The sequence below is a fragment of the Rhinatrema bivittatum genome, chromosome 6, assembly GCF_901001135.1.
Source record: "Rhinatrema bivittatum chromosome 6, aRhiBiv1.1, whole genome shotgun sequence".
NCBI lineage: Eukaryota > Metazoa > Chordata > Amphibia > Gymnophiona > Rhinatrematidae > Rhinatrema > Rhinatrema bivittatum.
The window spans coordinates 12,510,523-12,536,339 of NC_042620.1; the positions used below are offsets into that span (position 1 = coordinate 12,510,523).

The window sequence follows — 25,817 nt, forward strand, 5'->3', positions numbered from 1 at the left end:
TGTGGGTTCCATTTCCAATTGACAGAACAATTCTCTTGTGTCGAGAGTCCATGATCTCTTTGCTTCTAGAAAATGCTATAACTGGAATGTCCCAATCAACAACCGGCAGATTGAAATCCCCTAACAATAGCATCTCTTCTTTTATAGCTATTTTGTGAATATCCTCCATTAAATCTCTAGCCATTTCTTATTTCTGTAATGATCTGTATATTATTTCAATATAAATAGATGTTCCATTGCCCCTTTTGAAATTAACCCACAGTGCTGCCTCCTTTCCTTGTAAGCCCTCTATTCTATTTTAATATTTTTTATATATAATGCTATGCCTACTCCCTTCCTTCCTACCTGGTACTTTCTGAACAGATTGATTATTTATTTAAAAGTATTTATTACCCTCACCCTCCAAGTATATCCCAGTCATGATTTTCTATGTACTAAGCCTCTGTGGCAGCCACTACATCTAAATCAGCTTTTTTAATGACTGCCTCTAGATTCAGGACTTTTTTTCCCCATACGATGAGCATTAGTGCATTAGTGTTTATAGCTTTCCAGATATTGTACTTTTTTCCCTTTCCCTTATAAGTATTTAATTTTTTACTTACTTTAGGGTTTTGTTCGCCCATCCCTGACAAAGCCCTCCTCAGTATATTTGCCACTCTGTGTTGGAAGGCGCTCATGTTCTCAGCTAAGAGGTCTGAGCTCAGGTTAAAAAAAAAAAAAGAGAAGAGGGTATAGGGAGATTTATTCCCTTCCTTCCTTATAGAGTCTCCTTCCCTCGACACTAAGTATTTGGTGTTCATTTACCCCTTCTCTCTCACTTCCTCAGAGTTTAATGTAGAGCAGGTGGTGCAAGCTCGGTAGGTTGAGTAGCCATTGGCTAGGCTCCATTCATAAGGCTCGATTTTCTTCAGCTATGTGGAAGGCTGCAGAGGCATGGTTTTCCCTTGCGCCAGCATGTCTGCGACTGCATGGCAGTGCACTGACATGAATGCATAGTTGCACATGTGCTTGTGTGCGTAAGACCGCGGCCTATATTGCATGCTGTGTTAATGCATACCATGCATGTGCTATTTGAGCGCATATCGAACGCACACGGAATGAATACTGAGTGCTTACTATTGGTGAATGCTGAGCGCGTATTGAGCACACACACAGCACTTATTGAACACACAATGAGCGCTTACTATCATTGCATGCTGAGCGCATTCTATTTGAGTGAATACTGTGTACTTACTGAACTCACTCTGGGTGGATAATGTTGCACACTGTCTAAGCCATACTGAGCGCCCATTGTCTGAGCACATACTATCTGAGCACCTCCTGCCTGAGCCCCTACTTGAGTGCATACTATTTGGGCGCATTCTCACTTTGTTTAGGCACTTAATGTTTGAGCACATGCTGTCTGAGCACATACTGTTTGAATGCATTTGGTATGAATGTATTGTATGGCACTGTGCCCCTTTGTGGGGCGTGATGGTGTATGTTCTCCTGGAACTGTTATGGTGCCAGAGACATAGAGATTTCAGTGTCTAGCTAGGCTGGCCTAGAGGTTAAGACTCCAGTCCCCAACCTTACAGCTGATGCTGGTTCAAATCCCGTTGGGGGTCCTTTCCATTTTTGCAGAAGTCTTCAAAGGAGCCTGCTCTAATGAAGTCATATAAAGACAGTTTGCACTGTATGTGTTTGCTGTAATTATGTTTATGTGGCTTGCCATATAAAGGCAATGGAGCCATTGAGTTCTCTGTGTCTGTGTCAATGCTCTTTGGACAAGATGATTTACCTGCTACGGTTTTTTGTTGAACCTGGCCATCCCATCTGTCTGAAAGAGGGGCGGAAGGCAATACAATGAATGTTTCTCACAGGACAAGCAGGATGGTAGTCCTCACATATGGGTGACATCACAGGATGGAGCCCAATCACGGAACATTTTTGTCAAAATTTCCAGAACTTTGACTGGCCCCTACTGGTCATGCCCAGCATGGCACTAATTCTGCAGCCAGCAGGGGTCCCCCTTCAGTCTTCTTTTTTCCGCGCAGCAGTAGCCACGTGGTTAAGGAGCTCAACAGAGATTCGTGTCAGGAATTTTCCTCATAGAATTACTAAAATGTTTCATACCCCATAGGGGTTCCTCCTTCGAATTTTTGACTCCGCGGTACTCCGGTAAGTTTTTACCCCTTTTCGGTCGATTCCCGTCTAATTTGGCCCTCACAGCCTGCTGGCCGTCGACCGTTCTGCGGTTTTTTCATGGCCATGACGTCGGGGTTCCATCTGTGCCCGGACTGTAATCACACCATGTCCATCACAGACCCCCATAAAGTCTGTGTAATGTGTCTCGGATGTGAGCACGATGTCCTGACCTGCAGCAAATGTGCCCTAATGATACCCAAAGGTCGCAAGGCCAGAATGGAGAAGATGGAACTTCTTTTCCATGCTCAGACCCCGACGCCGTCTATTGCATCGACGTCATCAGAACCAGCACTGTCAACTTCGCGCCAGTATCGACCACCGGCCGGTGACCGTCCGGCATCGACAACTTCTCGGCCTTTAACTCCCTCTACTCCCCCTCAGGACCGAGGGGATCGTAGAGAGCGACATCGCCATCGGAAGACTCGGACCATCGAGGGAACGAAATCATCGACCTCACCATCGTCCGAGCCGCCGTCAAAGAAACCCCATCCAGAAAAGGTACAGACCTTTTCGGCGATCGGGTCACCAAGGCAACCCTCACCCGAAAGGGGATTGGGAGCCGCGACTCCACGTTTAACGGTGGTCCCTCCAGCTATGCCTCTGCCTTCTTCTTCTGTTCTGGAGCAGAGGCTGCTTGCTCCAGGTCTCCAAGAAGAACTGGACTGGCTGGTTCAGGAGGCCATCGACAAGGCGATGCATCGACTCCAAGTTCCTCCGACACGGTACAGATTGCGGAACCGGCCACCGACCCGATTCCAGCAGCGTTGGCACCGCTGCTCTCGAGGATGGAAGTGCTCATGGCTGCTTTTCCACCGATGGATCCCGGGTCACCGATGGCTCCGGTGCCCTCTCCGCTTACCTTGTCATCGGGAGGAGAAACACCGTTCCGCAACCCTCCATCGGGAGTTCTACCGATGCCTCAGCCATCGATGCGTTACGTCCATCGATGCCGGCCTGTCCATCGGCGCCACCAGTCCATTCATCGATGCCCTTGATGCCTGCACCGGTGCCTTCGATGCCTTCATCGGTGCCTCCAATTATTCCTTTGATTCCTTCGGAGCCTAGACCAGGACCTTCAGGGATTCCACCGTCCCGTCCCCCTAGGGCTCCTAGAGGGGCAGATGCCGATCCCTACGATACCTGGACAGATGATTCTTCACCAGTCACCGATGGCTTGCCTTCACCACCTTCTCCTTCTGAAAGCAGAAAGCGTTCTCCTCCATAGGACCTTTCCTTCATAAACTTTGTGAAGGAGATGTCTGAATTGGTTCCCTTCCAATTACAGACCGAGCACGATTTTATTTTATTTATTTAAAGAATTTATATACCGGGGTTCCTGTATAGTATACATATCACCCCGGTTTACAAGGAACCATAACTATCGCTAAGGAACCGTAACTATCGCTTCATTTAGCGGTTTACATTGAACATTTAGTGGTTTACATTGAACATTTAGTGGTTTACATTGAACATAGTTAATTTGAGAAAACATAATAAAACATAAATAAACATAAATAAACATAAAATAGTTAATTTGAGAAAAAGTATATAATATGGTTAACCAGTTAATAACTAAAAAGCAGGTTAATAAGTAAATAAGTAAGTAAATAACATTGAACTTGATAGAATCTGGTAACAGGATAAAATATAGTGTTGCATATGCTTAAGTACAGTTTCGTGTTAATTTCTTCAGAGAGATATAAGCTGGGGAAGATATGGAGGATATGAAATGCCTTTTTTCTTGCTCATTAGTTCTATGGGAAAGCTTGTTCGAACAATGATGGAATTGTTGCAGTTGTTGCAGTTCCTGGATGCTCCCAAGGAAATAACCTCCATCCCCATTCACCAAGTTCTTCTAGATCTACTAAAAAAGAACTGGGAACACCCTGGCTCTGTTGCCCCAGTCAACAGGAAGACTGACACCACTTATTTGGTACAAATAGGCCCCAGGTTTTCAAAAATCTCAGTTGGATCACCACTCTGTCATCGTGGAATCTGCCCAAAAGAGAGCAAAGAGATCAAAACCTCATACTTCCTTTCCCCCAGGAAAGGAGCAAACATTTCTAGATGCCATTGGTCGCTGGGTCTTCCAGGGCTCAATGCTCATCTCTCGGATTGCCTCTTACCAGCTGTATATGACCCAGTACAACATGGTCTTATTCAAGCAGATACAGGACTTTGCAGAGTCCCTGCCACAGCAATTCCAGGAACAACTTCAAACCCTAGTAAACAAAGGGTTTGAAGTAGGCAAGCATGAGATAAGATCATCTTACGATATCTTTGATACTGCGACCAGGGTATCTGCAGCGGCTATCTCGGCAAGAAGATGGGCCTGGCTCAAGTCTTCGGACCTTCGCCCTGAAGTGCAGGACAGACTGTCCAACCTGCCCTGTATAGGAAACAATCTGTTCGGCGAACAGATTCAATGAACGGTGGCGGAACTCAAGGACCATCATGAGACCCTGAGACAGCTCTCTCTGATGCCTTCTGATTATGCCTCCAAGCAGCCATTCAGGAAGGATACTAAAAAGTCATTCTTCCGTCCAAAGAAGTCCTATCCACCACAGTCTAGGACTCGCTCCACGAGGCCCAATCTCATCAGACACAAAAACAAAAGCCACAAGCAGCTCCTCAGCCAGGCCCTACTTCTGGTTTTTGACTCCTGTATAGAGAGCAGCAGCTGGCTTCCACTGCCTCAGATACCAATGGGCAGTCGATTGAGCCATTTCCACAACAAGTGGCACACAATCACCTCAGACCAGTGGGTTCTCGCCATAATCTCTCAGGGTTATCACCTGAACTTTCTCTCCATCCCACCGGAATCCCCACCTCGGCTTACGTGGGGAACATCCGACCACTCACCACTTCTGGAACAGGAGGTCTCCCTCCTCCTCCAGTCCAAGGCAATAGAACCAGTACCCTATTCCCAACAAGGCCTAGGATTCTATTCCCGGTACTTTCTAATCCCCAAAAAATCAGGCGGCATTCGTTCAGTCCTGGACCTACGTGCCCTCAACAAGTACCTCCAACGAGAAAAGTTCAAGATGGTAACCTTGGGTTCCCTCCCTCTTCTGCAAAGAGGAGACTGGCTCTGCTCTCTCGATCTCCAAGACGCATACACTCACATTGCGATAACTCCATCCCATCGCAAATATCTGAGATTTCTGGTAGGCCCCAAGCACTGTCCGTACCGAGTGCTTCCATTCGGTCTCGCGCTTGTACCACGAGTCTTCACGAAATGTCTCGTAGTAGTTGCAGCCTTCCTCAGGACTCAAGGTGTTCATGTCTACCCCTAACTAGACGATTGGTTGATCAGGGCTCCCACTCAGCAAACTGCTCTGTCGTCCCTGCATCTTACCTTTCATACCCTGATTTCGCTAGGATTTCTCGTCAACTACGACAAATCCTACTTAGTCCCATCTCAAACATTATCGTTCATTGGGGCAGACTTGGACACCATGCAGGCAAAGGCTTTTCTGCCTCGACAGCGATCTCTCAATCTTGTGTCTCTCGCACACCAGCTGCAGTCTCAACGCTTCACGACTGCACGCCACTTTCTCATCCTCCTGAGACACATGGCGTCCTCAGTTCAGGTCACCCCAATGGCCCGCTTGGCCATGAGAGTCATGCAGTGGACTCTAAGGTCACAATGGACTCAATCCATTCAGCGCCTGTCGACCATTGTCCACGTAACCGACTCACTCCATCAGTCTCTTGCCTGGTGGAAAAATCAGATCAATCTCCTCCAAGGCTTGCCTTTCCAAGCTCCAGACCCTCAAATAATTCTCACCACCGATGCCTCCAACCTCGGCTGGGGAGACCACGTGGCTGATCTGCAGACACAAGGATCTTGGTCTTCAGAGGAAGCCAAACACCAAATAAATTTCCTGGAGCTTCGAGCAATCAGATATGCTTTCAGGATCTCCTCTCCAATCAAGTCATCCTGATTCAGACAGACAACCAGGTGGCCATGTGGTACGTTAACAAACAGGGAGGGACAAGCTCCTACCTTCTGTGTCAGGAAGCTGCACAGATATGGGCGGAGGCCCTCTCCCACTCGATGTTCCTCAAGGCTACCTACTTGCCAGGAGTGGACAATGTGTTGGCAGACCAGCTGAGTCGCATCTTTCAACCGTACAAGTGGTCTCTCAACTCCTCAGTAGCGAACTCCATCTTTCAACAATGGGGATTTTATTTATTTATTTATTTATTTAAAGATTTTATATACCGACGGTTGTTGGGAATATCTCATCAGTTTACATGAAAACAGAATGCAGAAAACATGCTTTACATAAAACAATGAACTAAAAACTAATAATAATATTATTACATATAGGGTAGATGCAAGCTGGGAAAAAGACTGCATTGCCAAATATACATATAAAGATCTAGGGTGCAAACAACTGGTTCAGGATTAGGTCATTAAAGGTGTATGTAGGGGAAGCTAGGGTGAGAGGAAGAAGGCAAGAGGAAAGGGCAATGAAGGGGCCAGAGGAGGGAGGCCAGGGGGATGGAGCCAAATGGGGGAACATGGGTCTGTGAGGGGAGGGGGAGAGAATGTTCATCTGAAAGCTTGCTTGAAAAGCCAGGTCTTGAGTTTCTGTTTGAATTTTTTTGGGCAAGGTTCCTGGCGGAGGGTAGATGGCATGTTGTTCCATAGGGAGGGACCTGCTATGGCGAGAGCACAGTTTTTGGTTGATTTGAGTTTGGTAAGTTTAAGTGAAGGTGTGTGCAAAGTAGCCAGATATTGGTTCCTAGTGGGTCTGGCAGTGGTGCGAAACACGAGGAAATCATTGAACCAGTTTATGGTTTGGTTGTAAAGTGCTTTATGGATGAGCGTGAGAGTCTCTTATAGTATCCTTGAAGTGATTGGTAGCCAGTGTAGATGTTTGAGGACAGGGGTAATATGGTCATTTCTGTGGGTGTTGGTAAGGATCCGGGCAGCGGAATTCTGGAGCATTTGGAGGGGTTGGGTAGCACTTTTAGGTAGGCCTAGAAGGATGGCATTGCAGTAGTCAATTTTTGACAGTATGAGGGATTGGAGTATTGTCCGAAAATCATTGAGATGTAGAAGGGGTTTGAGTTTTTTTTAAAGTGTGGAGCTTGAAGAAGCCATCTTTTAGGGTGGCGTTGATGAACTTCTTTAGGGTAAGATGGTTATCTAGGGTGACGCTGAGGCTGCGTACATGTTGTGATATGGAAATGTCGGTGGGTAGTTTGTTAGGCAGGGGGAGGTTAAGGTCAGTATTATAGGGTGAGATATGTAAGAGCTCGGTTTTGGTAGTGTTGAGTGCCAGGTAGTTGTTTGCGAGGAGGGTGCTGATTGCTGCGAGGGAGCATTCCAGGTTTTAAGGGCTTCGCCTAAGGTGTCCTTAATTGGAATAAGGATTTGTACGTTGTCCACATATATAAAATGTGGAAGACCAAGATCAGAAAGGAGATGGCAGAGGGGGAGTAGGTAGATATTGAATAGGGTGGATGAAAGCGAAGAGCCTTGCGGGACGCCTTGCATAAGGTTAGTAGGTTAGTAGGTTTAGATTCACAGTTCCCAATTTTAACTCTGTATTGTCTGTCATTGAGGTATGATTGAAACCAGCAAAGTGCGATACCGGATATGCCGACTTCTTTGAGGCGTTCTATTAGAATTGTATGGTTGATAGTGTCAAATGCGGCAGAAATGTCACGGAGGGCCAAGATGAATGATTGGCCTTTGTCAAGACCTTTCATGATGTGGTCAGTGAGAGAGGTGAGGAGGGTCTCAGTGCTGTGGTGTTTTCGGAAATCATATTGTGAGGGGAAGAGTATGTGATGTTCATCTAAATAGTCTGTGAGTTAGCGATTGATGGTTTTTTCAAGTATTTTTGTTAGGAAGGGAAGATTGGAGATAGGGCGAAAGTTGCCTGGGTCTGTGTGGTCTAGTGTTGGTTTTTTTAGAATAGGTTTCACTATGGCTTATTTACGTTGGTTAGGGATGGTGCTCAATGTGATGGATCTATTAATGATGTTGGAAATGGGTTTAGAGATTACATTAGGGATGGTGAGGAGGGCTTTTGTAGGGATGGTGTTGATGGGGTGCTGTGAGGTTTTAATTTTCTTTAGAATGGAAGTTATTTCTAAGGAGGAAGTTGTCTCGAAAGAATCAAGTACAGCTGAGGTGTTCGTTCTAAGGTGGGTGAGGGTATGCATGTTGTAGAGAAGCACGACATTATTTTATGTATTTTATTGTGGAAGAATTGAGCTAGTTCCTCACATTTGGCTTTATCATTGGTGTCAGGATAGGGGTTGGGATTGGTTTTAGTTAGGTTTGTTACATATTCGAAGAGGGCTCAAGGATTGAATTGGAATTGGTGAATTTTATGGGAGTAAAAGTCCCTTTTAGATTTGTCTATGGATTGGCGATAAGTGTGGAGGTAAGACCTGAATCTCGCCAATAGTGTGGGGATTGATCCCTGCACCATCTCCTTTCTAGCTTTCTTAGATTATGCTTCATCGTTTTAAGCTCAGGCGTGTACCAGGGTTTCTTCCTGTTAGAGGGGTTGATTTCACGATGTTGTGTAGGGCATAACTTGTTGGCAGTAGAGTTGGTAAGTTGATTCCAGGAGGAGATAGCAGAGTTGGAGTCTGTCAAGTCAAGTTTATTGAGTTCATTTGTGAGGGCTGTTATAAGGTCGTATTTTTTGCAGGGTTTTCTGAAGTGTATTGGATATCCTCGAATAGACCTCTTTGGTCTCCTCAAAACCGCAAAGTAGAGAACCTTCTCTCTCACTCGCAGCAAACACTCTCAACCCAGAGACGCATTCTCCCTCTCATGTACAACCGGTCTGCTCTATGCATTCCCTCCACTTCCTCTTCTCTCGAAGACTGTCGTGAAGTTACGTCAGGACAAGGGAACCATGATCCTGATAGCACCCCACTGGCCGCGCCAAGTGTGGTTCCCAATACTTCAGGATCTCTCCATTCGCAGGCACATTCCTTGGGGAAAGGACCTGCTTCTAATCACTCAAAACGACAGGTGCCTACACCACCCCAATCTTCAGGCCTTGTCCCTGCCGGCATGGATGTTGAAAGGTTAATCCTTCAGCCACTTAACCTTTCTGAGCCAGTGTCCCGTGTCCTGATTGCTTCACTTTTTTTTTTTGCAAAAAAAACATTTCACTTCCTCCTCGGTCAGGGGTTTAAACAAACATTGGAGCAAAATGCTTTCTTGTCAGGATTGCAGAAAAAATAGATGCCAAGGTCTTTTTCAAGAAGGCTTTATTGAAGTGGAGACGTCTAAAAAATTATAGCCCGACTCAGGCCGAGTTTCGCCGCCTTCAGAATAGCTGCCTCAGGGGCTTCAATATGTTTGATCTCAGGTTTGTTGAAATAACTATGAACTCGTGTGTCAATTCACTCTTAACATATGTAATCCGCTTTGATATGAAATCTTTTGGTTAAAATATGATTCTTAATCATGTTCATGGCTTTACCCAGGGCAAGTCTTGCCTCACAAATCTGCTTCACTTTTTTGAAGGAGTTAATAAACATATGGATAAAGGTGAACCGGTAGATATAGTATACTTGGATTTTCAGAAGGCGTTTGACAAAGTTCCTCATGAGAGGCTTCTAGGAAAAGTAAAAAGTCATGGGATAGGTGGCGATGTCCTTTCGTAGATTGCAAACAGAGAGTAGGATTAAATGGACAATTTTCTCAGTGGAAGGGAGTGGACAGTGGAGTGCCTCAGGGATCTGTATTGGGACCCTTACTTTTCAATATATTTATAAATGATCTGGAAAGAAATACGACGAGTGAGATAATCAAATTTGCAGATAACACAAAATTGTTCAGATTAGTTAAATCACAAGCAGATTGTGATAAATTGCAGGAAGACCTTGTGAGACTGGAAAATTGGGCATCCAAATGGCAGATGAAATTTAATGTGGATAAGTGCAAGGTGATGCATATAGGGAAAAATAACCCATGCTATAGTTACACAATGTTGGGTTCCATATTAGGTGCTACAACCCAAGAAAGAGATCTAGGTGTCATAGTGGATAATACATTGAAATCGTCGGTACAGTGTGCTGCGGCAGTCAAAAAAGCAAACAGAATGTTGGGAATTATTAGAAAGGGAATGGTGAATAAAATGGAAAATGTCATAATGCCTCTGTATCGCTCCATGGTGAGACCGCACCTTGAATACTGTGTACAATTCTGGTCGCCGCATCTCAAAAAAGATATAATTGCGATGGAGAAGGTACAGAGAAGGGCAACCAAAATGATAAAGGGGATGGCATAGCTCCCCTATGAGGAAAGGCTGAAGAGGTTAGGACTTTTCAGCTTGGAGAAGAGACGACTGAGGGGGGGATATGATAGAGGTGTTTAAAATCATGAGAGGTCTAGAACGGGTAGATGTGAATCAGTTATTTACTCTTTCGGATAGTAGAAAGACTAGGGGGCACTCCATGAAGTTAGCATGGGGCACATTTAAAACTAATCGGAGAAAGTTCTTTTTTACTCAACGCACGATTAGACTCTGGAATTTGTTGCCGGAGGATGTGGTTAGTGCAGTTAATATAGCTGTGTTTAAAAAAGGATTGTATAAGTTCTTGGAGGAGAAGTCCATTACCTGCTATTAAGTTCACTTAGAGAATAGCCAATGCCATTAGCAATGGTTACATGGAATAGACTTAGTTTTTGGGTACTTGCCAGGTTCTTATGGCCTGGATTGGCCACTGTTGGAAACAGGATGCTGGGCTTGATGGACCCTTGGTCTGACCCAGTATGGCATTTTCTTATGTTCTTATTTTCTTAATTCATCTACTGGTGTGCCAATCAGACTTATGCACTGATTATGAACCTCGAATGGCGCTTCTTGCGCTTCATAACCTGGTCAGCGTCTCCACTTGCTAAAACAAGTTGCATAAGTCTGATTGGCACACCAGTAGATGAATTGCATGAACATGATTAAGAATCATATTTTAACCAAAAGATTTCATATCAAAGCGGATTACATATGTTAAGAGTGAATTGACACACGAGTTCATAGTTGTTTCAACAAACCTGAGATCAAACATATTGAAGCCCCTAAGGCAGCCGTTTTGAAGGCGGCGAAACTCGGCCTGAGTCGGGCTATAATTTTTTTTAGACGTCTCCACTTCAATAAAGCCTTCTTGAAAAAGACCTTGGCATCTATTTTTTTTGCAATCCTGACTAGATTTGTAGATCGCAAAATGCTTTCTTTTGACATATTGTAGGGAATAAGAACATAAGAACATAAGAAATTGCCATGCTGGGTCAGACCAGGGGTGCATCAAGCCCAGCATCCTGTTTCCAACAGATGCCAAAACCAGGCCACAAGAACCTGGCAATTACCCAAACACTAAGAAGATCCCATGCTACTGATGCAATTAATAGCAGTGGCTATTCCCTAAGTAAAATTGATTAATAGCCATTAATGGACTTCTCCTCCAAGAACTTATCCAAACCTTTTTTGAACCCAGCTACACTAACTGCACTAACCACATCGTCTGGCAACAAATTCCAGAGCTTTATTGTGTACTTATTGAATACTTAAGAGGTGTATTAAGCTACTGCACAGTTACAAGTATGGATGTAAGCTTGAAAGAACAAAATTATAAAATTCTAAATGTTGCTTATATTAATGATAGATATTACCATATGAAGCTTTTGAGTTCACCATTAAGCTCTAGATGTAAATTGGAAAATGGTACTGTGATACCAAACTACTGACTTGTTAAACACCTTTTTGGAATGAGGTACTATCTCGGGTGAATGGTTATGTGGGTCTTAAGGTGCCCAAAAAAATGACTGTGCTCCTTCTGGGAGATGTGGTTGAAATATCATAATCGGAAAAAGGAGTGAATTTGTTTATATATTTAGCCATACAACTGGCCTGTAGAAGCATTTTGCATAAATGGATAGATGAAGCGCCTCCCGAGATTTCTATTTGGCAAACCAAAATTGACTGCTCTCATGGTGCTGGAGAAAATTGGTTTGCTCTACCATCATCGGACAGTGTCCAATGATTATGTTCAGGCGTGAGCTAAGTTCCATGACTCATTAGACACAAAAGAAAAACAAAGGCTTCACGCCCTACAATATACGACTTCTTGGGGGAAAAATAAGGGACAGGATTTCTGCTAGGTCAACTAGTTGATAGACAGTGAAGTGACGTGGCCAAATAAAGCCAAACTAATATTTATTCCATTTGTGTACCTATGCTATAAAATGAATGTTGGTGATTGGTGTGAGTGAGGAAGGTAGTTTCGGGTGGCGTGTGGAACAGATGGATGTGTGGGATTGGCAGTTGTGAAGAGGGGTGGGATTTAGTGCGGCGTAATGTAAGGATTGTAGTCATAGGGGGGGAGTTTTTGTTTGGGAGAGGATAAGAAAAAAGGCAGAAGTTGGGTGCAATTATTGTTGTTTGATGTCATGGTTACTATCTAGTTATAGTGTGCTCTTAATGTGTCCATATGACTGTATGTGATGTTGAATTTCTGATTTCTGCTGCACTAAAAAAGAATTTAAAAAAAAAAGAAAGAATCAGGCCTTAAAGGATGTCTTCACAACTGTTTGTATCCTTCGGCTCAGTTAAATGGGGTTTTTCAGTTACAGACAGGACTCTTTAGACTTTGATCTCTGATTGCAATTCTTATTGTTATAATAAATCAGGGCAAGATCTTCAATCTGAGGTAAAAGTCCACCAAGTTAGGGCTTCAACAGCTGCCTTTCCCCGACATGGCTAAAGGATGGAAATGAAATGGAGTAACCTTTGTTAAATTTAGATCTACCATTTCTGCATATGGTATTGCATAGCGGGACACTTTCTACCCTAAACAACTTGCTGGACAGACTGCCATCATATACTTTGTTACTCTGTTCTGCATCTAAGTGAGATATATGCAAAACTGCCACCTGGTCTTCCTTACATACTTCTACCACTTATTGCTCTCTAGGAAATGCTTGCCGTCAAGCCATCAGTTTTGATCCAACAGGTCTCAAAAGTCTATTAATTCCTTCAGCTCTCCCTTCCAACCTTGGGATAAACATGAGTTGCATATTATTCTAATAATGTAAAGCATACTGAAAAATTCATGCACCCTTCAATTTAGGTGTCCTCACTTGTATGCTGAATCTTAAGTTGCTTGTCCACAGGGAAAGCAAAGTTGGTCATCTGTAATAGGTATTCTGGAAAGACAACAAGAGAAATTAGCTATACAGTCCCATGCTCCTCTCCTTAAAATTAGCTTGCTATAAAGACTGAAGAGACTAGCAACAGCAGCTAGTGCATGCTCAGAAAAATCTCAGGTTTGTTTTTTTTACCTATGATAGAACTTTTTTCCCCCATCATGGTACCATCTTGGATGATGTAACACACTTGTGTGATTGATCTTACCTGCTGGCTATAAAGAACATCTGTTACAGGTGAGCAACTTAGCTTTATCTTCTCTATCTCTGATGGTTATGACACTCAGACTTAGGTCTCCTGCACCACAGTGTTGCTACCAAGCCATGAAGCTGATCTGCTTAAAAGCAGGTAATTTGTATATTTTATAACTTACTGGCAAAGAAAGATATGTCAGTTAATCCTATGTTTATTTTTTCTCTTATTAACAGATGGAAGAAATTGAATATTCCTGTGAGAAATGTAATGGAAAGTGTGCTAGTGTCATGCACAAATTTAATAGGCTCCCCAGGTGAGTGCATGCAGTGACTATAGGGACAAAAGTGCAGTTTGGTGCTTAATATATGGAACCGCTACTGACTCTATCACTCAAATCTACTACCTACTTTTTGCTATTGGGCAAGCTGTGATTTGCCACCCAGTCCTAAAGGCACATCTAACCAGTCTGGTTTTCAGCATAAACTCTTAAGCAGAGGGTGCTGCTTAAAGTCTTGGGCATTGTTTTTAAGACTGCATTGGGAAAATCCCAAATATTTGGCTCATTTACTAGTGGTTTATAGTCCAGCTAGATCTCTGTGCAACTTGTTTTACTTGCTTCTCCAAGTCTGGAAGAGGTGAAGTTGATAGTCACAAAGCAGAAAGCTTTTGCTTTTTTTCCATCTATGTGGAATTTGATGCTAGTGGTGATGTAATTGGAACTAAATTAATTGACTTTTCAGAAAAAAATAAAATGAAAGCCTGTTTGTGCAGGTTTTCCATTAATGAACGGGTTGTATTGGAATTAGGGGGTGTTATAGGAAAGTCTAAGTTCATCAAACAGGGTGTATTACTATGTTGAAGGAACATAAGTATTTGAGGGATTGAGAAATGAGAGGGAGAAGAATTATGGATATGTTTATTCTTCTGTTGATCTGATGGTTTGGATTTCAGAGGAGATTTGTTTTATGATTGCATTTTAATATTTGATAATTTCAGTATTACCCTTATTTTTAGTTTTGATGTTTGTACTTTGCTTGGAGCTACATTGAGTGTGCAATAAGTTTTAACAAAATACTGTAAATAACTGGAGGAGTCACATGATGTGATGAGAGGGAGAAATGTTCTTTGCTGCCCTGGGGTGGTCCTCTCGTATTTTATTAATATCTCTTCCCATTTTTGTGCACGAAAGCCTCTTCAGAGCTATTAAGGCTTAGTGAGCAGAAATGGACATTTATTGCGCCTTAATTTAAATTATGGCCACCAAATTGGTTCGCAAAGAGAAAGCTGGAGATGGAGAAAGCAAGATAGCTGACTTTACAAGATAACTCAGCAGGTCTAGCAACAGAACTGTAGGGAGGAGAGCTATGATTTCTAACCCCCACCTCCCTTCGAATGTAACTACTGTTTACCAGTGATCCTCATTTTCATCATTAGAAAATTACATAACTATTTGAATAAAAACAAAGCTGTTTTATTTATAGGTTACACAGGGCTAAGCTTAACACTTTGTCAGGCAATACCCACAGGCAATAAGAAAGACAATAGTTACCAAAGCATATTTAACATCCAATGCTTATCAAATTATCCTTAATTTCTGCTGGTCTCACCTCTTTTTAGACAAGACTTACTTTTGAGCACTAATAAGCTCTAACTTACTAACCCCTGAGGTAGGAAATTGAGCCAGATTCTTACCAGGCGACTGTAGTAGCTTTGTTCTTGGGCTGGTCGAGGGAGATCCCTCCCTTCACCGGTCTCCAGCACAGATACAGAGAGGAAAGTCACGGCCACTGAAGCGACAGACTGTTCACTGTGAAGTCTCTTAGACCTTACCTCCACAAGTCATCTTGGTCCAGGATACACTCAGACGGGTCGCCGCAGCCTCTTCAGAAGGGGTAACGATGGGCTCCCCACCACGAGGGCTGTTAACTTCCCCTTTTCAAGAGCTCACTTATGCATATTCAGCAGCTAATGCATAGTTACTGTGTACAATTCTGGTCACCGTATCTCAAAAAAGATATAGTTGCGATGGAGAAGGTACAGAGAAGAGCAACCAAAATCATAAAGGGGATGGAACAGCTCCCCTATGAGGAAAGGCTGAAGGAGGTTAGGGTTGTTAAGCTTGGAGAAGAGACAGCTGAGGGGGATATAATAGAGGTCTTTAAAATCATGAGAGATCTTGAACGAGTAGATGTGGATCGGTTATTTACACTTTCAGATAATAGAAAGACTAGGGGGCACTCCATGAAGTTAGCAAGTAGCACATTTAAGACTAATCGGAGAAAATTATTTTTCACTCAGTGCACAATTAAGCTCTGGAATTTGTTACCAGAGGATGTGGTTAGTGCAGTTAGTGTACCTGGGTTCAAAAAAGGTTTGGATACGTTCTTGGAAGAGAAGTCCATTAACTGCTATTAATCAAGTTTACTTAGGGAATAGCCACTGCTATTAATTGCATCAGTAGCATGGGATCTTCTTGGTGTTTGGGTAATTGCCAGGTTCTTATGGCCTGGTTTGGCTTCTGTTGGAAACAGGATGCTGGGCGTGATGGACCCATGGCAATTTCTTATGTTCTAATGCATAATTAAGGCATTTACGGGTCGATACAGTAAGGCCGCGTTAGAGTGCGGCAGTGCCGGGCGCACCCTCGTTTGCCACACGCACAGTTCTGATCACATACCACTCTATACTCTATTTAAATTGCTTGCAAATGCAAGCCGCGTCTGCGAAGCGTTAGGCCCGCGCAACCCATTTTACTGTATAGGCGCTTAATACAGCGCCTATACAGTATCCTGGGTGCACTGGTACCTGTCATTTCAAATGACATTTGAAATGACAGGCACCAGGAAGTGGATCCCAACTTTAACCCATGAAAACCTAAAAACCGAAAATCCCCTCCTCCCGAAGCGGCTCGACGTGTGCCAACTTACCTTTTGTTGCTTTTCAGCTCCTTCCCTTCTCTGCCGCCCTACGGAGGGGGCAGCCGGCAGCGAAAGTGGCTCGTCACTGTGTGCGTCACGCGCGCCCGTCTATGTGCTTTCATTGGCTGGAGCGCCCAAATCGGGCGCTCAGGCCAATGAAAGAACGCTTCGCTCCGCTCGTGCCGGAGAGGGCACAGAACAGTGGGCTCTCACCTCATGCCGAGCCAGGAGAACCGGGACCTGCGCGGGGGGGAGCGCTGCAAGCCGCTTCACAATTTGGCCGAGCCAGGAAGGAAGGAAGGATTGGGGTGGATGGAGCCCTAGCTGTGGCTGCAGGTGGAGAATGTGAATACAAGGGGGAATGGATATGGAAACTTGTGCCAGACTGGACAAGTTGCTTTAATTGGTGGCCATTGTACTGCTGTTGTTGTTGCCGAGCCAGGAGAACCGGGACCTGCGCGGGGGGGGACCGCTGCGAGCCGCTTTCGCCGCCGGCTGCCCCCTCCGGAGGACGGCAGAGAAGGGAAGGAGCTGAAAGCAACAAAAGGTAAGAAAGCAACAAAAATTTCCTGGCGTGTAGCCAGATGGACTCAGAACGAATGGGATAGTATCCGCGTGCTAGCAGTTGGAGACGGATCTGACGTCAGCACGGGGGTATATATGTCCCCACAGGAAGCGTAGCAACTCAGTAATTTCCGTCTCCAAAGCAGTTTGGAGTGCCTGCACGCTAGTTGAGCGTGCTTTCCAAGATGGTCCATCCCTACCTAGACGACTGGCTGATCCGGGCGAAATCTCGAGAGGAGAGCCTTCGGACGACCGACAGAGTAATCACCCTTCTGGAAAGCTTGGGCTGGGTAATCAACCTCAGCAAGAGCTGCCTACAGCCTTCCCAGTCTTTGGAATACCTGGGAGTACAGTTCGACACCCGAGCAGACACAGTCAGTCTCACTACCAAGAGAAAGTTGAAACTTCAGCAGCGTATCCAGTATTTGATGGGAGCCAGTCGGCCCATAGCCTGGGATTATCTGCAGGTTCTTGGTCTCATGGCATCCACCCTGGAAGTGGTGCCTTGGGCGAGGGCCCATATGAGACCTCTACAACACTCCCTGCTCTCTCGCTGGAGCCCCCGTCTACGGAACTATTCCACGCACCTTCCTCTGCCAGCCAGGGTGCGGACTCAGTTGCAGTGGTGGTTGCGGTCCAACCACATGAGCAGGGGGTCGAAGATGTCCTCACCCTCGTGGACCTTGCTCACCACAGATGCCAGCCTGAGCGGCTGGGGAGCGCACTGCGAAGAACTCACCGCACAAGGGCGGTGGAACAGAGAGGAGTCAGCGTGGAACATCAACCGTCTAGAGGCCCGGGCAGTCCGATTGGCATGCCTTCGATTTGCTCACAGACTAAAGAACAGAGCAGTCAGAGTGATGTCCGACAACGCCACCACGGTGGCATACATCAACCGTCAGGGCGGAACCAGAAGCAGACAAGTATCTCTGGAGATCGCCCCACTGATGGCTTGGGCAGAGGCGAATCTGCAGGACATCTCCACCGTCCACATTGCCGGGAAGGACAATACCACAGCAGACTTCCTCAGCAGAGAAAGCCTAAATCCGGGAGAGTGGCAGCTGTCACCCACAGCCTTCCAGATGATTGTGGATCACTGGGGGATTCCGGACATGGATTTACTGGCGGACAAGTCCAATGCTCAAGTACCCAGATACTTCAGCCGCAAGCGCGACCCGTTCTCACACGGAATCGATGCCCTGGTTCAGCCGTGGCCTCCAGGGACTCTGCTATACGCCTTTCCTCCGTGGCCTCTGCTGGGCGCCATCATCCACAAGATTCAGAAACACCGGGGCCTAGTTCTTCTAGTGGCACCAGACTGGCCAAGAAGACCCTGGTACGCAGACCTGAGAAGACTACTGGCAGGGGAGCCTCTCCCCCTGCCTCCTCTCCGGGACCTTCTACGTCAAGGTCCCATCCTCCACGAGGATCCAGCTCAATTCTCTCTTACGATCTGGCCCTTGAGAGGTCTAGACTGAAGAAAAGAGGTTACTCGGAGCCCGTGATTGATACACTCCTCCGAGCTCGCAGGTTTTCCACATCCCTCACCTACATTCGCATCTGGAGAGTATTCGAAGCATGGTGCGACACTCATGGCACCAATCCCCATGCGACCACAATCCCTATTGTGTTGGATTTCCTGCAGGATGGACTTCAGAAGGGTCTCTCCCTCAGCTCCATCAAGGTTCAGGTGGCTGCGCTGTCTTGCTATGGTCCCAGGAGGGATGGCAAGACCATCGCCATGCACCCAGATGTTTCTCGCTTCCTGCAAGGAGTCAAGCATATTCGTCCGCCACTGAAGTGGCCTGTGCCTTTGTGGAACCTCAACCTTGTTTTGGATTTCCTCGCAGGGTCCACCTTCAGACCCCTTCGGGGCCTATCTCTCCGTTCTCTAACCTTGAAGATGGTGTTCTTGCTGGCTGTATGTTCAGCCCGCCGCATCTCAGAGCTACAAGCACTGTCCTGCCGTGATCCATTTCTCAGAATCACTCCGGAGGCTATCTATCTTCGGACGGTCCCCTCCTTTCTACCGAAAGTGGTTTCACAATTTCATCTTAACCAAACCATATCCCTGCCGACCACGGCGGGTCTGAAGAAATCTGAAGAAGGGCGTTTATTACGCCATCTCGACATTGGCAGATTGCTGCCCAGATATTTGGATGTGACACAACACCTACGAAAGACGGACCATCTATTCGTCCTGCACAGCAGGAAGAAGGAAGGTGAAGCGGCCTCGCGGCCCACCATCGCCCGCTGGATTAAAGAAGTTATCAGAGCAGCTTACGTAGAAGCCGGGAAGTCTCCGCCTCTACAAGTCAAGGCTCATTCTACCAGAGCGCAAGCGACATCCTGGGCTGAATCCAGGATGCTGTCGCCTGCAGAAATCTGTAAAGCGGCGACGTGGTCCTCCCTCCATACCTTCTCCGGATTCTACCGTCTGGATGTCCAGGCCAGGGAGGACTCAGCATTTGCGAGGGCGGTACTACATGGTCCTCAGGCAGCCTCCCGTCCAGGCTGGGAGTAAAGCTTTTGTACATCCCATTCGTTCTGAGTCCATCTGGCTACACGCCAGGAAATGTTGAGATTACTACCTGATAATCTCCTTTTCCTTAGTGTAGACAGATGGACTCAGCATCCTGCCCAGCTGCCTGTGTACATGGGTTTCACCGATTCAAGGTAAGCCATGTCTTCTGTTCCATAAGAGCGTACACTCTACCTGGTGTCAACGCCTTCCGGTTGTGAATGCTGGCGGTCTCCAGCTACTATCAATCGGTCAGGGGAATCCTGTTTTCACTTTCACTGAGCGTCAGTACACACATCCATAACAGCTTTTGCAAGGAAGATTACTGAGTTGCTACGCTTCCTGGGGGGAGATATATACCCCCGTGCTGACGTCAGATCCGTCTCCAACTGCTAGCACGCGGATACTATCCCATTCGTTCTGAGTCCATCTGTCTACACTAAGGAAAAGGAGATTATCAGGTAGTAATCTCAACAGTAATGTCGAGTCGCTTCGGGAGGAGGGGATTTTAGGTTTTTAGAGGTTTCCTTTTGGGGGAAAGTTTGCCGTCTACCATTACCCCTGCCTCTAACGCAGGGGTAAGGGTAGGCGGTAAGTTAGCAGGTTAAACGCGCGGCAAAACGGCAGGGTAAAATAGCGATAGTCGGGGCACGCGTTACTGTATGGGAGGGAATAGCTATTTCGATCGTTTACATCTCATATACATGCCGCGTGCGGAAGGGGTTACCTGGTGATTTAAAGAGGCGGTAAGAATGGGTTAAAGGGGATAGTGTATCGCGGGTTGGACTAACGCGGCCGAAAAGTGAGTAGAAAGCGGGTTAGGAGCAGGGTAACCATGGCCCCACTTTACTGTATCAAGCTGTTAATTAGAAACTTCCCGCTCTTTTCTCTCAGTTCTTTGTTCACTCTGGAGTTCAACAAGCGGTCAGTTCTGATTAATTACAGTTTCACAAATCTGACAGAGCTCTGATAAATTCTGAACCTGGTTAGACATTAGGACCATAAAAAGAGGTCCCATTTTGGTGCCAGCTTGGCTAGCAAGGCTAATAAATTCTGCGGCTTGTCACATACACAGTAATGAGAAAGCTTTCTCATGTCTGCATTTGGCTGCACATAGCCAAATGCCAAAGACCATTTTTCTCTACATTTAGCTATGCGTAACCCAAATAGGCCAATGTCCATTTTTACTGACATCAAAATGTCTATTTTAGTAACTTGTCCCTGTTAGCAGGAATTGGGATATTTCCTACAGAACCAGTGGTTAGCGATGTAGCAGTGGCAATTGCTCTTGCACTGGAAGAGAAGTTTCAAAAAGTATTTATTCAGGTGGAAGCTATTAATCAAAAGCTGCAGGAGGCAGAATCCAGAATTTCTACTGCAGAGGACTAAACTCAACATTTGGACTCAGAGGTAGAAGCACTTGAAAAAATGGTGAATGCGTATGCTGATAAATTGGACAACTTAAAAAAACAGATCATGGAGGAGCAATTTGTTTTGTCGGGCTCCCGAAGAGAATCAACAATGCAGCTCTAATTGGTACATGGGAGCTGTGGTTAATTAAGGAGCTATATCTAAAAGGATTCCATGGCCAGTTGCAACTGGAAAGAGCCCATAGAGTAGGGCAGAAATTTAATAGAGGCTGTTAGCTGAGTGTTTATTGCCAAAATATTGCACATAAAATGGAAGTTATGCATGCATATCGAAAAAGGAATCTTCTATTTGAGGGTGAGAAAATGTTGGTGTTTCAGGATTACGCTATCATTTACACTGCAAAGCAGAAAGCTTTTACTAATGCATGTGCCTAACTGGTGAAATCGAAGATCAGTTTTACTATACAATTTCCTGCTAAACTACAGTTGATTATATAATATCCAATGTTTTTTGAATCTTTTGAGAGAGCAAAGAATGTTTTGCAGGAGTTGGATGCAAATTGAAGCTGCTGTTCTTCATTTAAATATAATTTATTCATGGGCGTCGATGCAGTAATAGAAGAGGTGCTGGGCCCCTGAGTGGACCACGCAGGGTAACCTGGCACCATGCCCAGAGTCGTGGGGTGGGGGGGGGGGGGGGCTCGATTGCCGGCGCAATCACTGCCTGGCAACACGGCTTGGGCTGTCTGTTCCGGGCCTCCTCTTCGCGCTCCCAATGCTACTGTGGTATTGCGGTACTCCTGCTTGGCACATCGTCAGGCATCAGTGGCACACCATTGCATCAGTGACATCACCACTGTGACGCCGGGAGCGCTCAGGAAGGGGGAGAGTAATAGGGGTGTTAGGGGCAGCCCCAGAGGAGGGACCATGGAAGCCCACATGTCCATTGGGGGCTTTGAATCTATGGGGGTGGGCCAGGGTGCAAATCCTGCAGCGAAGGGAGGTTGGCTGGGGAACGTTGCGCTTAATCAGTCTCTTTACTCCTGCTCCTCTCACTCTTGGACATTCCTCATTGGTGCTGCTGCCCTAATCTGGTGAGTGCTCATCCTCCGGTTACCAGGGACTCTTTAAACATTTGAAGAAGGATCCATCTGAAGAAAATAGGATAAAGCATAAGCATTGTCAAGTTAAGTGTAAAACACTGAGGCAGGCTAAGAGAGAATTTGAAATGAAGTTGGCTGTAGAGGTAAAACCTCATAATAAAAACTTTTTAAAAATATATCCAAAGCAAGAAACCTGTGAGGGAGTCAGTTGGACTGTTAGATGACCAAGGGGTTAAAGGGGTTCTTATGGAAGATGAGGCCATTGCAGAAAGACTAAATGTTCTCACAGGACAAGCAGGGGATGGTAGTCCTCACAAATAGGTGACATCATCAGGATGGAACCCTGTACGGAAAACTTTTCTGTCAAAGTTTCTACAAAGCTTTGACTGGCACTGGCACACTGAGTGGACCGTGAGAACAGAGCTTCAGTAGCCACTACTGCTTGTTATGTGTGCTACTGGCCAATAAGGAAAAGGAGTAGGAGAGTTACTGGAGGGTAAGTTAAGGTGCCTTTTTAAGTAAATTTTTCTTGATTGTCATTTTAATTATCGGGTGTTATGTGATGACTGCTGTTTGAAATATTTTATTGGTGTTTGGAGAATTTTAAAACTCCAAATGTTATTAAATTATTGGATGTTACTCTTGTCAGTTGTTTTGAAATATTTATTCTCTTTATTAGGATAGTTTTACAATTATTATTTTATATTTCTTGAGAAATGTATAAATAGAAATGTGCAGAGAAAAACTGAACCAGAAACAGCAAGAGGCCAATCTCTGTATGCAGTGCAGCAATGGAAAAACAAAAACATTAGCTTTATAGTGTCTTTATTCTGTATTTGATCAAGGCCTACATAGGATATAGAAATTGTACAATGATCAACGAATAATCTAAACTAGGAAAAATGTTGTATCAAATATTTAGTTATTCAGTGTATCAACTTATTCCCTGTACGTTCCAGGATCATTCCAGACGGTGGGTTATGTTCCCTGTCAAGCAGATGGAGTTAGAACCAAAAATTCCCAGGGGAGGACCTATATAGCCACGCCTCCCTTGCCTCAATCCTCAGTATAGTTCTAACTCCAGCAGATTGAGCAGGGGACACGGTGGTCCCCAGCACTTTTCTAGTTTTATTTTCTCTTTGAGGGATCAATTAAATAATATTAGATAAAGGTTTTCTTCTAAGGGATAGGTTCTGTAGTGTTCTGACAGGACCACTCCGTTCAAAGAGAGACACTGTTTTCCAGTCAGGAACTTGCTGACAGGCTGTGTTTTTTGCCTGTCACTTTATTTTTCTCTTTGTTTTTCCTCTTCCTTGCCCGGCTACAGTGTGGTAAGTGTTGTTTTTATTTTATTTACAGTCGTTGGGAGGAACAGGAATTTGTGAGGGGTGAAGTTGGTAGTGCCGACCGCTCCCCCCTAGCCCCGGAGTTTGTACTTTTCCCCTCCTCCCCTTCCGGGAGTGATTGGAGTCCCGCCCTGCAGCTCTGCGACGACACATTCCCCGGAGCTGCTTACCGTCGGGACGGCGCTTTCCCCGACGGTCTCTTGGGGACGGTGAGGGGTCCAGAGGCCGGATAGCTCTATTGCTTCGCCGCTTCAGTTGTTGTCGCGTGCCGCAGCCACCCCTCCCCCTCCCTCCCGCCGCGATGCAGAGATCACTTAACGGCTCCGGAGCTCGGCAAGGGGTTCAGCAGCCCTCGGAGGGATTTTCTTCGGCTTTTCCTGAGGGGGAGTATAGCTTACCTGGTGGGCAGCTTGGAGGAGAGTCGGACCGCGCCGGCAGGAAGCGGCATGCCCCGTTTCCCCTCAGCGCGGGAACGGCGGCCATTTTGTTAGCTGACTCGGAGGCAGCTCTCTCTGAGGAGGACGTCGACGCTCCGCTCCAGGTTTCCTCTCACAGTATGGGGTTTCTGAGCGCAACGGACCAGGGCAGGCAAGGGGACGACACCTCGGGGGGCCCTTCATCAGCACTTCCTGCTTTTTCGCCAGAATTCATCGTTTTAATGCACAAGGCATTTTTACAGAGCAGAGATCCGAATCTTGGAAATTGGGGTCCCCCTCCTCCCAAACTGACTTGCTTGACCCAGCTTTCGACGGCGGACCCTCCCTTAGGGAAGGCTTCTTTGCCCACAGGGGGTGCGGGGTCCGCTCGGCCCCCTCCCGTGGTCCCTACACCGCTGCAGCAACCGTCGGGGGATTCATGGCAGGACCCAGATGCGGATGATCCCTCCCTGGCAGCCCAGGTAGAGGGTGTCGACCCGAGGGTTCTCCGCATTTTTCAAGCAGCGGAGTTGGATGATCTCATTCCCCACATCCTGCCGGAAATGGACATCGACCCTCCTCCGGATCCTGTGGCTCAGGATCCGAAGATTAAGAAAGGGGACCCTCTGCTAGCAGGCTTGCGACCCCTAGCGAAAGCTTTTCCCATGCATCACAATATCTTGCAATTGATTTCAAGGGAGTGGGATAGTGGCGATATCCGCGGTCACGAAGCATACCACCATCCCGGTCACGGGTGGGACGGCGTTGAAGGATGTCCAGGATCGCAAGCTCGAGGTGTACCTCAAGCGTATCTTCCAGGTCTCAGCGTTGGGGATGAGGGCTGCTATCTGCAGTTCCTTGGCACAGCAGCTTCTCACATCCCAATCTTTGCCACAGGCAGAGACTATTCAGGCTGATAGACTTGAAGCGGTGGTTGCCTATGGAGCTGATGCTTTTTATGATCTGGTAAGGGTTCTCGCTCGATCCATGGTGGCGGCGGTGTCCGCTCGCCGTCTTTTTTGTGGCTTCGCAACTGGGCGGCAGATGCTTCGTCCAAGACGCGCCTGAGTTCTCTTCCTTTCAAGGGCAGATGCCTGTTTGGGGAACATTTGGATCAGATCATCAAATCTCTTAATGAGAATGCGGTGCACAAGCTACCAGAAGATCGTCCACGTTCTTCTAGATCTTTTTATTCCTCCAGGAACAGGTACCGGAATCAACGGAGATCGCGTCCTGCCAGACAGCAAACACCTCGAGCGCCTTCTACACGATCACACACCTGGAACCGGTCCTTTTGTGGACGCCACCACGGTAAGGATACTCAAGGGGCAGGTGTCTCCTCAAAAGCTTCACAATGATGCCAGAGGGTCCCACGAGGGGATCCCCCACCTGGGGGGGTCGCCTTACTCTCTTCTACAAAGAGTGGGTCCAAATTACGTCGGATCAATGGGTGCTGGACATCTTAAGTCAAGGCTACGTATTAGATTTTGTACACGAACCCCGAGACTTTTCTGTTTTCTCCTTGCGGTTCCCGCCTCAAACAATTTAGCAGTTCGACAGACTCTCGATCGTCTGCTACAGCTGGGGGCGATAGTCCCGGTAGCGGCCTCCGAACTGGGAAGAGGACATTATTCGGTCTACTTTGTGGTTCCCAAAAAGGAGGGCATGTTTCGACCTATCCTGGATCTCAAGTCAGTCAACAAGTGTCTCAGAGTTCCTCGTTTTCGTATGGAAACGCTCCGGTCAGTGTTAGCAGTTGTGCATCCGGGAGAATTCTTGGCCTCGTTGGACCTTACAGAAGCATCATCAGCGCTTCTTACGCTTCAAGATTTTGGAACAACATTTTCAGTTTCGTGCTCTCCCCTTTGGCCTGGCGACGGCTCCGCGAGTCTTCACCAAGATCATGGTGGTGGTAGCAGCGGCGCTCCGCAGGGAGGGTATCCTAGTACATCCCTATCTAGACGACTGGCTCATTCGAGCGAAGTCGAGGGCGCAGGGCTACCAT

The 25,817-nt window shown here is 46.2% G+C and overlaps 1 protein-coding gene across 5 annotated transcripts in view; it reads left to right on the plus strand.

Annotated features, from left to right (window-relative positions):
• USP37 (ubiquitin specific peptidase 37) overlaps nucleotides 1-25,817 on the plus strand; it is a 539,331-nt gene that overhangs the window by 297,358 nt on the left and 216,156 nt on the right. For all 5 annotated transcript variants that reach the window (XM_029605048.1, XM_029605049.1, XM_029605047.1 and 2 more), the window contains one exon: nucleotides 13,808-13,887. In XM_029605048.1, coding sequence (XP_029460908.1) covers nucleotides 13,808-13,887 — 80 coding nt within the window. The remainder of the gene's footprint in view (nucleotides 1-13,807; nucleotides 13,888-25,817) is intronic.